This window comes from Chaetodon auriga, chromosome 10 (assembly GCF_051107435.1).
Source record: "Chaetodon auriga isolate fChaAug3 chromosome 10, fChaAug3.hap1, whole genome shotgun sequence".
NCBI classification, from domain to species: Eukaryota; Metazoa; Chordata; class Actinopteri; order Chaetodontiformes; family Chaetodontidae; genus Chaetodon; species Chaetodon auriga.
The window spans coordinates 25,547,081-25,562,983 of NC_135083.1; the positions used below are offsets into that span (position 1 = coordinate 25,547,081).

The following is a 15,903-nucleotide window of genomic DNA, read 5'->3' on the forward strand; positions in this document are numbered from 1 at the left end:
AGAACAGAGCCTGAGGAGAGATGATATCAAATTACTGGAGCCAGATGCGTTCTAGTGCAGAATCAACAAACCAACAAATATGCTCAGGCTCATATTGATGTATATTTGGAGGCAAACCATGTTTACCAACCGACTACTGTCTAGATTGAAGTGTAGTGAACAGCTGACACATTTGTTTTTGTAAGATTATATAACTATTAGAAAGAGTTGGGGTGATAGGTGGGGGGAGTTGTGATGTATTGGAGGTCAAGCGAGTCAGAGGAAGAAATTTTGTTTTGGAACACATTTTCTCTCTGAGGGTCTCCTTAACATAAACAGGATGGAGGATAGTAGATCATAAAACCCCAGAGCAATTCTGTTAAGACACCTGCAACCCAACAAACTCATAAATTACATATCTACAGTAATTCGTAGTCGATATCCACAAACATTGGTCCTGTTTATTTGTCTTAGAAAAAATCCTGCAGGTTTTCACATAAGCCTACAAACCAAATTGATTTATTTGCACAAAACCTTTGAAAACAGGGAGTGATTTCATCTTGAAAGGAGGGACTACATTCACTCCCTGTCACAAAAACATTCTTTCAGGCCTGAAGTGCTAGACAGGGCTTGGAGGTTGCAGTTGAGAGGCCAAGCCATGCCAAACTGTCCGGATAAATTCAGCTTTAAGAGGGACTCTGTGGTTTTCCTGGAATCCTAATGAAGCTGTCTTTTGTGTTTGTGTGCTGGCTGGAGCGGAGTCTGTGGTGCTAAAATGAGCATGTCATGCTTCACAAAGTCTCACAGAGCTGAGGAAGAGGCTTGGCAGCGTGTGACAGCTCACCAGAGGTGGCCGTCAGCTTTGGAAACCAGAGACTTGACAATGGACAGACCTTTGACTGACAAATCAGCACCCTGAGAAAGTATGAAGGGGCTGGACTGATTGTTAGATTTGAAATCTGAGGTTGGGTCAAAGATTATTTAAGTAGGACTATGAAGTTTAAGGTAAATTTGACTCAGCAATTATTGGCACATCATATTGTTTATTACTAAATTGATCACTGTCCAGGTGTTGTCAAAGGAAGCTGATACCAGCAGTTACATCAGCTTCCTCAAAGGTATGAATCCATTACTGTTGTTCTCATTATATTAGATTTCAGTAGGTAATTTGTGTACATGTTGTTTCAAAGAGGTTTTAACTTTGCTGATATCTTGGTTCTGAAGAAAACACTGAATACTTTAGCATAAATTATGCAACCTGCATTAGTATGACTAAAATTACCTACAAAATCTAGTCTTGGGTGGCAAGTGACGCTGAAAAAATGTTTTTCTCTCCTTTAATGACTGATTAAGCTTGACATCTCTTGTGCAACCTCCAGTCTTTGTTCTGGAACATTCTCCTTTCCTGCAGGGGGTCTGGGGGGGGGGGGGGGGGGGGGGGGGGGCAGGGGGCGTTGAGAGAGGTGATGGCTGGTAAACACAGACCCAAACAGTCCATAATTAGAGCAGCAAGCAGACCCTGCCAAAATCAAGGCCAAAGGCTTTTACATGTCAGCTTGTATAAGGCTCAGTTTAACTGGTTTGTTAAGGACTCTTATTTGTCTTTGACCTAAAACAGCTGTTGATAGATTGAGTGTAAAGGAAATAAATTAACTGTGAAACTTTCAATAATATTCATTTGAGATTTATTCAGATCATAATTACACATTGTTTGAATTAAATATTGTCCCTAAAATTTTGCACAATGAATTGGCATGGCAGTGCAAACAATACAGCAGGCCAACAAATAAACGTGCTTTGATACAGATCATTTCCATCTTGTATTAGTATCATGGATCAAGAAGAACACAGGGTTTCAGGCATGATGCTCTTATGACCACTGTCAGACAATCCAAAAAAAGAAGGTTGTAATATTAACAAATCTTTATATAAAAAGTCTTTGTAAAATAAAGCACAGCCTTAGGATAAACATCACAGTACATAAAAGACATGCAGTCAACTAAAAAGAGCTAAACTTGGTATGGAGCAATCCACCATTGCTTTAACGTACAGGAGCTCAGTGCTGTGACATGCCACAGATTAGGAAGATAGCAAAATATTGGCTGTTCAGTCAAATTACAATGTAACCACTACACAAGGAATACTAAAAATGAAGACCTTTTGATCTGCATTGTAGGATTAATTCCTTTCCATTTTTTTCAGCAAAGACATGAGACAAGCCTCAGGTGTTAGCATCAAACTTTACATTATATTCAATATGGTATCATGCCATCATTTTCAAAATATTGCTAGATGATGGATGGACAGATAATTGACTTGACATAAAGCATCTAATTTTCAACTCAGATAAAGTATAACATTACAGTTCAAGTAAATAAAAGAATGGGTCATTTAAAATCCTATCATCTAGCTGTGATCTATTGCTACTGTATGCTCATGTAAAGTTACAAAAAAAAAACATGAGAGTAGTCACAGTCAACATAAACAGCTATATAAAAACTCACTTTTTTTTCACTAAATACATTCTGGCAATTATCTAACATTTGGTGCAAACAAATGACCAGGCTGTAGTAGTCGCTTTTAGAAGAACTGCTCTCCAGCAGCTTCAAGACAATGCTTTCTGAATGCACAGGTTAAAAAATGGATCCTGCACAAGATATAGAATTGATTGTTCATGGATTACTAATTCAGTGGAACAGTCTTCTGTGAGATGTTGGGATAATCTACAGTGTGAACCAGTTTTCTGAGACAATATGCAAGATATGTAACTTTTTCTAAAAAAAAAGATTCTCACTTGAGAAAAATTGGACTGAATTCCAAAGTTCCTAGCTGTGTCTCTCACACTCAGTTCCAAGTCTGCCAGTTTTTAGAGTTTGAGCATGAAAAAGACTTCACTGTTTTCAGGGTCTGGGGAGGACTGGGACTGTCTAGGGGAGGAGGTTCCTACGGGGTTGAGCTGACTCAGCAGGTCCAGACTGGTGCATGGACTCCGGGCCACGCAACAAGCCCCTTCAGGGTTTCCCCGCTCCTCAATGGGGCTAGCACTACTTCCACTGCCAATGCTACCAGTAAGGCTAAAGCTTGCACTTCTGCCCTGGACTAGACTCTGGAGCCTCTGTCTTTCCTGGGCTTTCCTGGCCCTGTTTGCAATATATCGCACCCTGCTTTGGCTCCTTGAGGAGGTCCTTCGCACCAGAGTCTCATCCACAGGCTCCTCCTGGGACTCTGCAGGCCTGTTTTCCGAGGCAAAGTCGCTAGCAGTCAGGGGCTCCACATTAGTCAGCTTTCGCAGTTGCTCTGTCAGGTCACTGGATGGCCGACATTTCTGCGGGCTGCCCTTGCGGAGCTGGTCCCTGGTTGGCCTAACAATGAAGCTGCGGCTGATGCTACGATACTTGCTGTCAAAATTACAGGAAATGTCATCAGAGGTGAGATCCCCAAGGCTTTTGGACATGGAAGCTGTAGCCGTTGGTGTTGTAGCTACAGAGGACGGCCTGCTGGCTGATGACTGCTTGAGCCCTTCCATATAGAGTCGGCTCCATGTGTGCCTCCTTTGAGCCAGTCTGCTGGGTGAATCCACAGAAGCTTGCTGGGGCGGCTGTAAAGGACGGGGCTTAAGCTCATCTTTGGAGCACTCACTTTGCTGAAGATTAGGGTTTGACTTGCTCTTGCTGACTCGCAGGGGATCATAAGAGACCAATGCTGAGCGACGGCAGGTGACCCAGGGAGGATCGCAGGTGCTGCTAGCTGTGGGCAGGCTGGTGAGGCTCTTCCTGGCTAAATTAGGCAGGGACAGGTCAATCACTGTATCGCTGGAAGAGATGCTAGAGGAGGAGGACATGCTATCACGGTGGCTGCATGGCTCCAACTTGCTCCAAAGGCGGTCATTCATGGTAGCATCTGTGCAGACCTCTGGTACTGCTGACTGGGCCTGCTCAGCTGAGGCTACAGCCACCAGAACATGGCCCTCACTTTTTGTTCTTCTTACTGGTGTGTGCGATGGCAAATTGCTAAAAAGTGCTCTCCTGGCTTGGCTTATCTGAGCTGCAGGGGCTGCAGAGGTTCCAGTGGACACCACCGCTGCAGCAGGAGGCTCCAGTCTGTGGTCAGACTTTAACTCTGCTGTAACATTTTTCTTATCTGTCAGAGTTTTTGGGTTTTCCCTCTGATTTGGCATGTGCTCCATGAATGAAAGAGTACTTCTGTTGGTCTCAGTACGCTGTGATGGTACAGTTTTCTCAGCAGGGTTCGTTAGAAAGAGTGACGTGGTTCTAGAAGGGGTAGGGGGTTTCTTAGGGTCTCCGCTCTCCTTGATAGAACTGTCCACCACCCCATTTGAAGGAATGGTCAATGGGAGGTGTGCATTTATTGCTGTGGATGGTGAGTGCAATGGTGTAGATGAGGAGTGATGTGAAGACAGGCTATCTTCTGGAGTGGACACAGAGCAGATCTTGGCGTCCTCAGAGTTTAGTGCAAGAAATGGAGGAGGGTGGGCTGGTCTCTGCACTGTGGAACAGTCTGTGGAAAGAAAGACAACAAAGAAATGTATCACTGTCAACAATGTCACTGGTCACTGAAAGCCTTTGGACTGTAAAAATGATAACTGTTACTGCTCAAAAACTAGGGATGTACTGATCTGTTGGTTCAGTATTAGCTTGAATATTGACCTTATTAAGCAGGCATCTGCTAGATGTGACCATTTCACATTAGGCTTATTTGCAATATAATTAATGTGAAGGCAGTGGAGGTCCTGCTACTGTGAAACCTTAAGTGTTTAAAGTGCCACAAATTATATTTTATTACATTTTAAACAACGCTTGATAAAGAACAATGACTGTGAAAACAAGGACTGAACTTTAAGCAAAAAATATATTTCTTGCTCAACCAGTAAATTAAAATTCCACTTTATCACAACTTAAATCTTACTTCTGTTGTTATGCTGCATGTCTGTAATTTGTAACTTACAAATAAGGCTCTTTACCATTCACCTTTGTGTTCTTTTCCAAAAATCTGCTTAAACCCTGTCCGAACCTGAGTGTCAGATCTCAACAACTAACATGGAGAGCACAGCGGTGCTATCATCAATTGGAATTTCGGTCAAAACTGTAAAAGTAGGTCTTAAGTTGCAATAGACCTTTAAGACCTAAAACTTTGTACAGGTCAAAACACAGTGAAAAGTTACAAACAAACATGAATTGTGTTCCCAACTTGCCGACAGTGAGCATCCCTGTCTGGACCTGCACCACTTTTCAAAGATGTGAACAAAACTGACATGGTGCTCTCTCACGTCATTTTGAGTCAGCCCACTTTTAAAAATATGTGAAAATGGAGAAGAACATGGATTTCAAACACCAGCCAACCCAAATAGGTGTGTTATATGGGCCATAGGAGAAGCAGCCTGGTTAGACAGAGAGACTGATGGGTGAAGTGAAGGTGAAGGTGCACAGGATGTATTTAAAGGTCACATGCAACGGTTTACCTGGCTCTGGTCATCCCCTCAATTCTGCACTAGGAACAGAGAAGGCGTGCAAAAGGGACAGAGAGGAATAAGAAGTTTAGCAAAACTGGAAAGAAGAGGGAGAATGGATGCAAGGAAACAGCTTGCAGGAGAGATAAAGCATCTTAACAAGAGAAGTTATTGCTAATCAACATGAGAGCAAACATGACAGCATTTGTTTTACATTGGAAAGAAAGACAAGAGGTAAAGCAGCTAAGATAGAGGTTCATCATATGACTTGCAAACAAGTAGAGCATCTGCCAGCATCATCTGATTTAACAGATGTCAGCACCCATGACTATTGTAATTTGGCCAGAAATCTCTTATGTTCAACTCCCTAAATATACTTGATTTTCCCCACAAGATTCATTTTGATAGTATAAACACTGATGGCCATCACATGATAAATCCAGAGAAGCCGGTGCTCAGCAGGAACTGGATTCCCCTGAAATGTATCATGTGAAGGAGGAAGAGGGTTTGTCCATCAGTCTGCAGCACAGATGTCAGTTCCTTGTGACTTCCATTGCTCAACCACTTGTTGTAGTTTGTGTTCATGAAATACCGTACTTTTCAAGACTTGAATTGGATGTAAACTTTTACACATACAGATATCATTGTACTTTAACTTGTTTGAGGTTGTTGTATGTGATAGTTTATTGGACTGCATTACATTGAAAAGCATTAATTTTGCTTATCTGTATATGTAAAGGAGACAAATAATACAATGCAGCTCAATAATGCAGTGTATATATTCTGACCAGTGTTGACTTTCATAAGTTTGAACTGCAATGTACTGTAATGAGCACCCTCAAGGAGTAGTGGAGCAAGTCTTAAAATTGGGATGTTTCGAGAAACATGGATTGACTTTATTCTAAAATTGACTTCATTATCAGAATAAAGTCACATTTATGAGAAAATGAATCATGATATGAGAATAACATTATGAGAAAGAATGGTTGTTGTAGAACATAATACATGTATAGATTATTTAGTCTATTACTAGACTCGGATGATTAAATCCACATTACCCTAATTAAAAATAAATGACAGCAAAAAACAATTGTGCCTTTAGATCTGTGTTCAAGATAATGACTGCAATATTTGTTCATTCAGCTTCACTATACACATGAGCTCCGCAGTGCTGTGCAGATATTCCCTCCTGGTGCAGAGTGATTAAGTTGCTCTAAGGTTCATATTCAGACTGCAGAGAAAGAAGTTTTGGGCTATTTTCCAAAGCTAATTTCCTCTAGGCCTCAGATGGGGTCATATGAGGATGTGGCTTTGCCTTTTCTGTATTTATGCTGCTTTAGACCATATGCATCAAAATAACTAGGATCAAGTTATTTACTGCAAAGGTTACTTAACTACTTCTATTCATTTTAGGTTAAACTTACCACTTCTCTCATCTGTCAAGCATGTGAGTAGTATCAGGTGTGGTATTTTAAGGCACAGAGAGGAAAATTGCAATCGATTAATTGAAACAGGAATAAATAAAAACCTTAGGAGAAAGCTACAAAAGCTAGAACTGAATTCACTTTGTTAATGATGGACAGAAATCTGAGGGGATTTAGACTTGACCTCAAACTATCAGGGACACATGGGATGATGAGGTGTGTCTTACTTTCAGCTACACAGCAGAGGGTGATTCTGACAACATGATGCAAACACTTGTTGTCTTAGCATGTAAGGAGGCTGTCTACAGTTTACAGTACACAAAAGGCCCACTACATCCACTACATAGCAGCTACCGGGTTATTGCTAATACTGCCTCAGATACATCTTACCGGCGAAGAACATGGGGGACTTATGGCGCAATTCTTCCATTTTCTGGGCAAACAGGGCATTCATCTCGCGCTGCAGGGTGCCAACAGCCCTCTTTCGGCTGTCGAGTACAGAACATGGAGGCAACATAGGAGGCGACTCCAAGCTGCTCAGACTGCCAAAGCTGTCACAGCTGCTACTATCACTAAGCAAGAGACCTCCATTTGCATTACTGTTTGTGAATGGGGTGCAAACAGTGCCATAGTTGGGCGGTGTTGCCTGCTGCCAACAGAGGTTGGTCCTACAGTCTGCTGTGAGGATTGGTGCTGGAGTTACAGCGTTGGGGGAGCGTCTTCGCGGAACGCTGCAGGACCGGGTGTTCCTCTGTGATGCGTCAGGATGAGGTCGAATGTGCTGGGCACCCAGAGTTTGCATGGCTTTGGATCTGGGGAAGGGGATAGGTCGAAGGAGAGCCTGCGGCGAGTACTGAAACTGGGCCTCCACACATGACTTGGGAAGGAGAGGAGATGGCTGTGACTCTGTCTGGGCAATGAGGGGCTGGGGCTTGGCATCAGGCTCTGGCTGCATTTGTCTCTTGGTATCGTTATTGCTATCCTGCTTCTTCCCATGTACCACTTTGGACTTGCACCCCTGCCTTTCCTTAACTGGACCCTTTCTCTCAGCTTCTGGACTTTCCTTGGAGCCCATCACACATGTGATGCAGTTGGAGGACATCCCCACCCTGCCTGAGCTGTTAAGTGCAACGCGGGCAAACACACCTGGCTTCACGTCCAGCGGGTCATTAAAGCGGAGCCGACTGGCCCGTTTCAGAGGCTCACTCATGGGTCTTCGCTGAGCAAAAAATGGGCTCTTACCTTTACCCTCCTCAGGGTGAAAAGCCCCATTGGTGTCTGGATGGTCCCAGGGGCCCTTGGCTTGGTGAGATGCCAGTGAGTCCCCGTTGCGGTGTAGTGGTGTTGTGGGCTGGTAAGAGGTAGCAGCAGAAGCCTTGTCCTCAGACTCTTGCTCCTCACTAGCACCCTCTGAGCTGTAGTCTTTGGTGTCGATGGCAATCTCTGGGAAGCCCTTCCTGATTTTGGGCTGGCCTTTGGTGGGTGCACTGGCAGTACGGCGCAGGAGGTGGGCACCGAATGGGTGCTTACGACTGTGCTGTGCAACAGCATGGCTGTCCAGGGAAGCCTGCTTTGGGTTTCTGTGAAACAGCCCTTTTATGCCGCTGGCTGCTCTGGCCTGACAAAAAACACAACAAAACATCATTGTCAAACTCAAAAGCCAAAATAAGTAAGTCAAGGAGAAGATATACATGAACAATGTTTGCCATAATGTAGGTGGCACTGGTCTCACACTGAATTACAACAACAATGCTTCTGTTTTGTACAGTGAGCATGCTTAAAAAGTAACAAACTAATTCCACCTATATCCATTTTTTCCCCAAGAAACTTCCTGTTAAAACACATCTGAATGATCAGTCTTTAACATGATCATTCAGCTATAATTCATGCTGATTACCTTTGAATTCCATGTGGATTGTGAAGTTTTGTGTGTTAGACACCAGTGGTAATTGTTAGTTATGCAAACACATGTTTGATGCTGCCTGTTAAAGTTTAACACATAAAGATTGCCTCTAAAATGAAATACAGTGACTACAATGACTACTGTGTGTAGAAATAGAAAATTTCCAATTTTGGCACTTCCTAGACCAACTAGACCACTGCAATAATGGGCTAAAGGTAACACAGAGACTGCAATTTCAATGTTGGCTTTTTTTCAAAAGACAAAAATTTTAGAATAATGAAGTTTATGTTATAATCAGGTAGGATTTTTTAATTTCTGAAAATAGTGGATTTAAGGTGACGGGAAAAATCCAAATTCTTGTTTAATACTGGGACTGCACAGATTTAAAAAAATGTAACACTGTGTGGGTGTTTCCTGTGCCTTTAGGTGCTGCATGGTAATAATCAGAAGTCACAAAGACTGAGGCAAAAATGATGACAATGATGAGGACAGTCAGACAATGACTATGTGAAACTATTGTCTGTCAAACTGTGGAGCTCACTTTGACAGACAATCTTGTAAATGGCATTGGACCAGTCCACAGAAATGACAAACCAAATAGAGTGTTAGAGGGACAAGGCATAATCATATTATCTAAGTTATTTGCTATCAAAAGTTTGAAACAATGTGAAAGAAGTAGATCCAAATAGTCCAACTGCTGACTGCTGTTGTGAATTTCTTAGTGAACATCTGTCTGCAGGAAAGCAGCAGTACAGTAGAAAAAGACAAGCTGATTAAGAAAAGAAGTACTTGGTTCAGTGAAAAAGGGAAATGCAGGCTGAACTGAATATAACAATTATTAAGCCATGAGGAGATGGGACTCAATATATTATGCTATGTGGTCTGGGGTGCCTTTGGCCTGCAAAATTTAAAAACAGTCCAATATTATGGGAAATACACAGAGTCTGACACAGAGGCAAATGACAAGCTCTGTTACCCTGTTCATCGAGCACTGAGATAAGTCCAGAGATAGCATCAACAAATATCTGAAAGCAGGGTGTTGCAGCAGCTCCAATGAATGCCTTTATCAAATTTTTGAACAACCCTCTAAGATATCTGACTCTAGATTTATGTGTTAGATTGGCAGAGTCAGTGGATGCTGCCAGGTATACTGTAAGAGTTAAGCCTAAAAAATAGGAACCTGGTATACTTTGAGAACAAGAAAATATGGCAAATGTTAGAGACACAGCATAGTTCAATGCTTTAAAGTAAAACTTACAAAAGAGTTGGACTGAGAGTTTGTGGGTACAGCTACAATCCAAAATCCACAATTTAAATCAGCTCTGTCAGCTGTGTCAGAACAAAGTGACTAACTATTTTCTGGCTGTGGTACCACGGAAAGTACATATTTTCCAAAATGTCGGACTGTTCCTTTCACTTTCATGAGACACTGGCCTGATATGCTGGAATACAATGATCACAAAATGAAGACAGATTACAGTATGGAAAAAAAAATGTAAAAGCTAAGTCTGTCATCTGACAATTAAAAACTGTCAAGAAAACTCCTCTGCAGTGTTTTCCAATGGAAGAAAAAAAAAACAGCAGATAAAATGATTGAAAACAAGGACAGATATCACGAGAAATAAATGTCCTCAAAGGCACTGAAACTGAATATACCTGCAGTGCAGTGCAATGAAAAAAAACTCCCGAGTTAAGAGGAAAACATGCTCTCAGCAAAAAATAGCAGAGAGAAGTCACTGCAGTCTGGCAGATTTCCTGACTCACATCTCTTCTCTATTCAGCTCTTTAACTGTGTAGGTTGGATCTACTTAGGGAGTGTGGGGGGGAGGGGGGGATCAATGATGAAGCAGTCACATCAAGCCTTCATAACTCATGTGAGGCATGAGTTGACCTTATAATTTTTAATGCTTGCAGTTGGCTGACAAGGAGGGCATGTGCAGGGGGGATGTCACTTAGGTGCCAAAGAGGGTGGAGCATGTGGCTCATGCAAGATGCCGACTGGGTCCCACTACACCTGAGTTTTGAGTGGCAGCTTCAAGGCTCCTAAAAATTTCCTGCCTCTAAATGGAGCGTTTGGAAAAAGAGAGGTCCACTGAAATCACAAACAGACACAGGAAGAGAGTGAAAATCAGAGAGGCGGAGGATGAAAGAGAGAAAAAATGGGTGTGGGGGAGGTAAGAGAGAAATCACAACAGGAAGCACACAGCAAGAGCTGCGAAAGAGGAAGTTCAAAGTAAGGACAATGTGAACAACAGAGCGGTCATTTACAACATGGCTGGAGACAGCTGAGTGCATTAAAAACTGAGGGGTCAAAAGGAAATAAAATCAAAGCTTGTGTGGTGATAGTAATGCTTACATTATTTAGGACCCAAGAAAAAACCTTTTGAAACAGAAATAACAGCAATAATACACACAGGCAACTTATCTGCCAGTGCACCATTTCTACTTCGCTGAGCTATGTTTCATCTGAAATTAAGACGAATTAAACAGAACTGAAGCTGTTGCCCAATAGTGGTTTGGACATTTACATGTAACTGCATGAATATACTTTAGACTTCATGGCCAGAAATATCCAGCTAATGTTGGATAGTAAGCTCTGGCTCACAGCCAGCATTCCGGGTCATCACCAAGGTGCTGGAAGGGGTTGAGGTCACGGTCCTGCTCAGGTCAGTCAAATTCTTCTACACCATGTAGAAAATCCATTTCTTTTAGGACCTGGTTTTGTGCACAAGGGCACTGTCATGTTGAATCAGGAAAAGGACAAACCCAAACCACTGACACAAAGGTGGAAACAATCTGTAGTCTAATATATCAGAGTATTCCGGACCATTAAGATGAAGAGTGGTGTCCACATACTTTTGGCCCTAACTGAAACACATCGGAAGAAACCCTATATTTTTATATAGCTAGCACATCTGGATTATGTCTCAGACTGTTCCTACTGTGTATGTTTTTATTGTGTAGGTTCAATTTTGTGCCCATGCAGACCAATCTCCCTTTGGAAGATAAAATTAATCAAGAAATCAATGTTCAGCCAACGACAATGTCGAACCTTAATATTTCCTCTTTCACTTCATTGTTTTTTTTTAAGAATTTTGCCATTAAAGGCAGTTGCAGGAAGAGGTATCAAACCTCAAACTTCTTTTGTCACAGGAAAATGAAAGAAAAGGTTTGCACGGAAACCATCCATTTTCCTCCAAAAAGGAGGAAAACAGTATCATTTTGGTATAGCACTAAAACTCTGGTATCTTATTTGTAGAATTCAAGTATTTCAAATGATACTGCTCCCTAAGCGGTGGCAGAAGAATTGTTTGGAGAAAATTACTACTATCAGTCCTGCTGGTCCAAAAAAAGCCCTGCAGCCACAAACAAACCACACAGATCAAACAACTGGTCTATTGTTTATTCCTGAAGTCAGAATTATATGTAGATAATTTTATTCAGTTGTTGCTGTTTCCAAGCTTTCCTTTGATTAAAGATACCTGTACACTCCTGGTCATTTTGTGCTTTCGCATTTATTGGGCACTATAGCTCAATCGCTAACTGGCCGATCCAATATATTAGCCAATTTTAGATTAGTGGAATTATGATGTAATGCCAAACATATGTTTGAGATTAGTCCATCCATTACATTGTTTGCCCAGCAGAGAGCACTGACAAGTTTATTTTTACACTGTAAAATACGGTACTCAGTACAGTAATTCTTAGAGAGAAAAAAAGATTATTAGCTAATATATCACTGGGTTTTTCAAAATGGGCTCTAATTAACACAGACTCTTTTCATTATTTTCATTTTCATAATCATTTCACGTAATCAGTCTCACACACAGGCGATACATTCGTGGTTTGATAAGTTGTAAATGTGCAAAGCTGTTTTAAAATCTCAAATTTTACAGGAAATTTCAATTGTAGAGCAACGGTAACAGATTTTTCATACATTTCCAGCTGACCCTCAGTGGTACCTACCTTACCAGTGATGTCATTCACAGCTACATGAACAAAGATGGAAGCCTCCTCCATACCTTCCAAGTACACATGGCGATAACCTGCACACACACATCACAGGGACAGCTACAATATCAGTGAGTTACACACACAACAGGGCACATAGACATGGCTAAATAGGTGTATCAATCAGCACTGAAACAAACTTTTTCTGTGGTTGATTGGATCATTTAAAATCTATCTATCTATAAACTATCTAGGGAGTCCATAATGTATCAGTCTTGTATCAGTAATATTTAACAAACAGGCCACCAGATAACAGGTAATCTTAAAACTGTAAGGTGTGGTGTTCTTCAAGGCTTGATACTCGGCCTTTTATTATTCTGTCTATATGTTCTTTCTGTATGCTTCTAGGTGGTAAAATCCTAATGAGGTCTCAATTTACACTTCCGGATGGAAAATGCTGTTTGACAAAGAACTTTCTGTTCAATGCAAATAAAAATCAAATGCTAATATCTCATTGGGCTATGCATAAACTTGACTAGATTTACTTCAAAATAAATAAAGTGGCATCAAAATACAGATATTGGCTGTTCTTCAACAAGAAGTATTTGGCCACCTCCCCTATAACTATAAATGCTAAGCTACGCTATCCACATCCTTACTCCAGCTCTCTACTTAACACACAGACATCAGAGTGATATCCATCGTTTCATCACACTCTCTGAAAGAATACAAATAGGCATATTTTACAAAATATGAAAAGTATTCCATTAATAAACTCTGTTTAAGTCATTCATAATAGGATGGTGCGCCAAACAGTACTGATCTCAGAATCATCCCAAAAGAGTGCCTGATATTCAGCAATATCTGATATGAGCAAATTGAATTTCCTTGTCTCTGGAAATTGATCATGAACCATAAACAAAAATGCAAAAACAGGACTTTTATGGTCACCATAGAAACACGATCTGTGAAAGATGTGGGTGACACGGGGGTAACACAGTTCCATCTAAATGCAGGTGCCTCACAGTGTCTTACCTGGCATCATGCTGTTGAAGGCGATGGTGCGCTGGCCGATGAAGTCCTGGCCGATGGGGTCATGATCCCACACGAGGAAACGCACCAGGGTCAGCTCCGGCATGTGGACCGTGAACACCAGAGTCTCCTCCCACATTGGGTTGAACCCTACAGGACAGTCCCGGGAGGGTGGTGAGAGCAGAGGGAGAACAGAGGAAGAGGGAAAAGAGAGAAGAAAAATTGAAAAAGACAGCAGGTGAAAGAGTGTGACACATAATGAGGAGAAGTTAGGCAGATAAAAAGAAAAGAGAGAAAGAGTGACAGAAATGGAGGACAGACAGGGTGGACCGTCCAGGAGAGAGTCAGAGAGCGAGCTCAGCACTCATCAATTATTTAGGGTGTGTGAGCAGACTGAGAGGTGCTGCCTGCGCACGTCTCCTCATGCTGAGCTCATCAATTATAGATCACAACCCATACAGACGGCTTAAACACACACACACACACACACACACACACACACACACACACACACACACACACATTCAACCAATGCATGGCCCTTATCAGCACATGCATACATTGTCAAAGGTAAACCACAGCTCTCCTCATGCAAACACCAGGACAGCATGTGTGGCTCAGTTTACAGAAACAGCACTGTGGAGCAGAGACACTGAGTATCCACATCAAACTGTCCAGTACTTAATGACTCATCTTAAACTACAGTGACTCAGTGAAATTCATCCATGTGACCGTAAACCATGCCTCTTCTGTAGAGCAGAGAAAGGTCATGTAAAATTGGATGATGCAACACAGCTGCAATAAATTTCTCTGTTTTGCACTTCCAGGCCCCTTGCCGGGATTTGCTCGCTCAAAGGTACAATACGTTCTGTCACGATGGTTCACTACTGGTTAACAGCACAAATTTGCACATCAAAGTTCCCCAAAGCTGAACTTCTCCATGGTCCATGGTCATCCTGATTCCACTGAAAATGATTTTGCTCTAAATTATGCTACACTCCTTGGGTGAAAGCTTAAAGCTTGTTTAACCTCTGTTCAGTGTGGTTAGACATGTATCCTGTTACTGTAAGCCAAGCATTTAATAGGCTTCACTTGAACATCTCTAATTCCAGGTTACACATGCTACAAATACATTTTGACAGTCATAACTGCAGACTGACTAGATGGAATTATAATTCAACATATCTGCAGCTGCATTCTGGCTGGTAAGAAAGACAACTAAGAATATCTCCTAATAGATATCAATCAGTCAGAAAGAGGAATTTGAGATATCCTGAATGAAAGTGCACACGAGTCACAAATGGCTGCCTTTGAAATAAATCTGTCTGATTTTGAAATGCTCAAAGGCCTCGCCATATTCTGTTGCACCTGTGACCATACTCAAGAGTGATGTCCCTGTGTCCTGCAGTCCACCTGTACTGAAACCAGTGGAGCCCAGCAAAATCAAGGTTTTCATGGAGTGATAGGTGCCTTTTTAAATTCTGGTGTGATCAGACCTTTAGACAGACATAGCAGCATCTGATGGACCCTGCAACATCTATGAGGTGCTGATGTTCACATTGGTGGTTTAAGTGAACCCCTTGGTTCAGAGTTGGGTCAAAAGCATTAACAAAAGAAAATTACACCTGTACATACTGTACAACACGACCCTCTCCACAATATAGGCCTAGCTCGATAACAAAGTCTAACTCAAAGTCTAGTTCAGGGTTTGCAAGTTGAACTCAGGACAATAAACTCTCCAAACTGAGAACTGGAGCACGTACTGCGCTCAACTTAGCAGGACAACAGTGTTCTATCTGACATCAGCAGCCAGACTCGCTCAATTCAAAGGTCCACTTTGTACTTTGTTCAGAGATTTCAACTACATTAACCTTGAAAACTGTTATCATCACTTTTAATGTCTCTTTCTGAATAATAAAGCCAAGTCTGACATCAAACAGCACTGCCTCTCTTCTTTTTCATTTACACAGATTTATCCATTTGTGTGCCTCAGGTACATATACAGTAAGCCACGCTGCTCTACAACCTTACTGTCCAACAGAAACACAAACATTAACTTTAGACAGACAAAGTAATCTGGCAGGAACAAACATCAGATTTCATTTCTTTTGGGTGGACAATGTAACAAAGCTGATGCATTATAGCCT

General features: G+C 41.7%; 1 protein-coding gene across 3 annotated transcripts in view; it reads right to left on the minus strand.

Annotated features, from left to right (window-relative positions):
• Positions 1 to 1,647: 1,647 nt before the first annotated feature.
• plch2a (phospholipase C, eta 2a) overlaps positions 1,648 to 15,903 on the minus strand; it is a 168,461-nt gene continuing 154,205 nt past the window's right edge. For 2 of the 3 annotated variants that reach the window (XM_076740470.1, XM_076740469.1), the window contains exons 19-22: positions 13,760 to 13,906; positions 12,740 to 12,819; positions 8,113 to 8,488; positions 1,648 to 4,497 (exon numbers count right to left, since the gene is read on the minus strand). In XM_076740470.1, the coding sequence (XP_076596585.1) occupies positions 2,846 to 4,497; positions 8,113 to 8,488; positions 12,740 to 12,819; positions 13,760 to 13,906 (2,255 nt within the window). In that variant the 3' untranslated portion in view covers positions 1,648 to 2,845. Of the gene's footprint in view, positions 4,498 to 5,458; positions 5,483 to 8,112; positions 8,489 to 12,739; positions 12,820 to 13,759; positions 13,907 to 15,903 lie in introns of all 3 variants that reach the window. The other variant, XM_076740471.1, reaches the window with a different exon arrangement.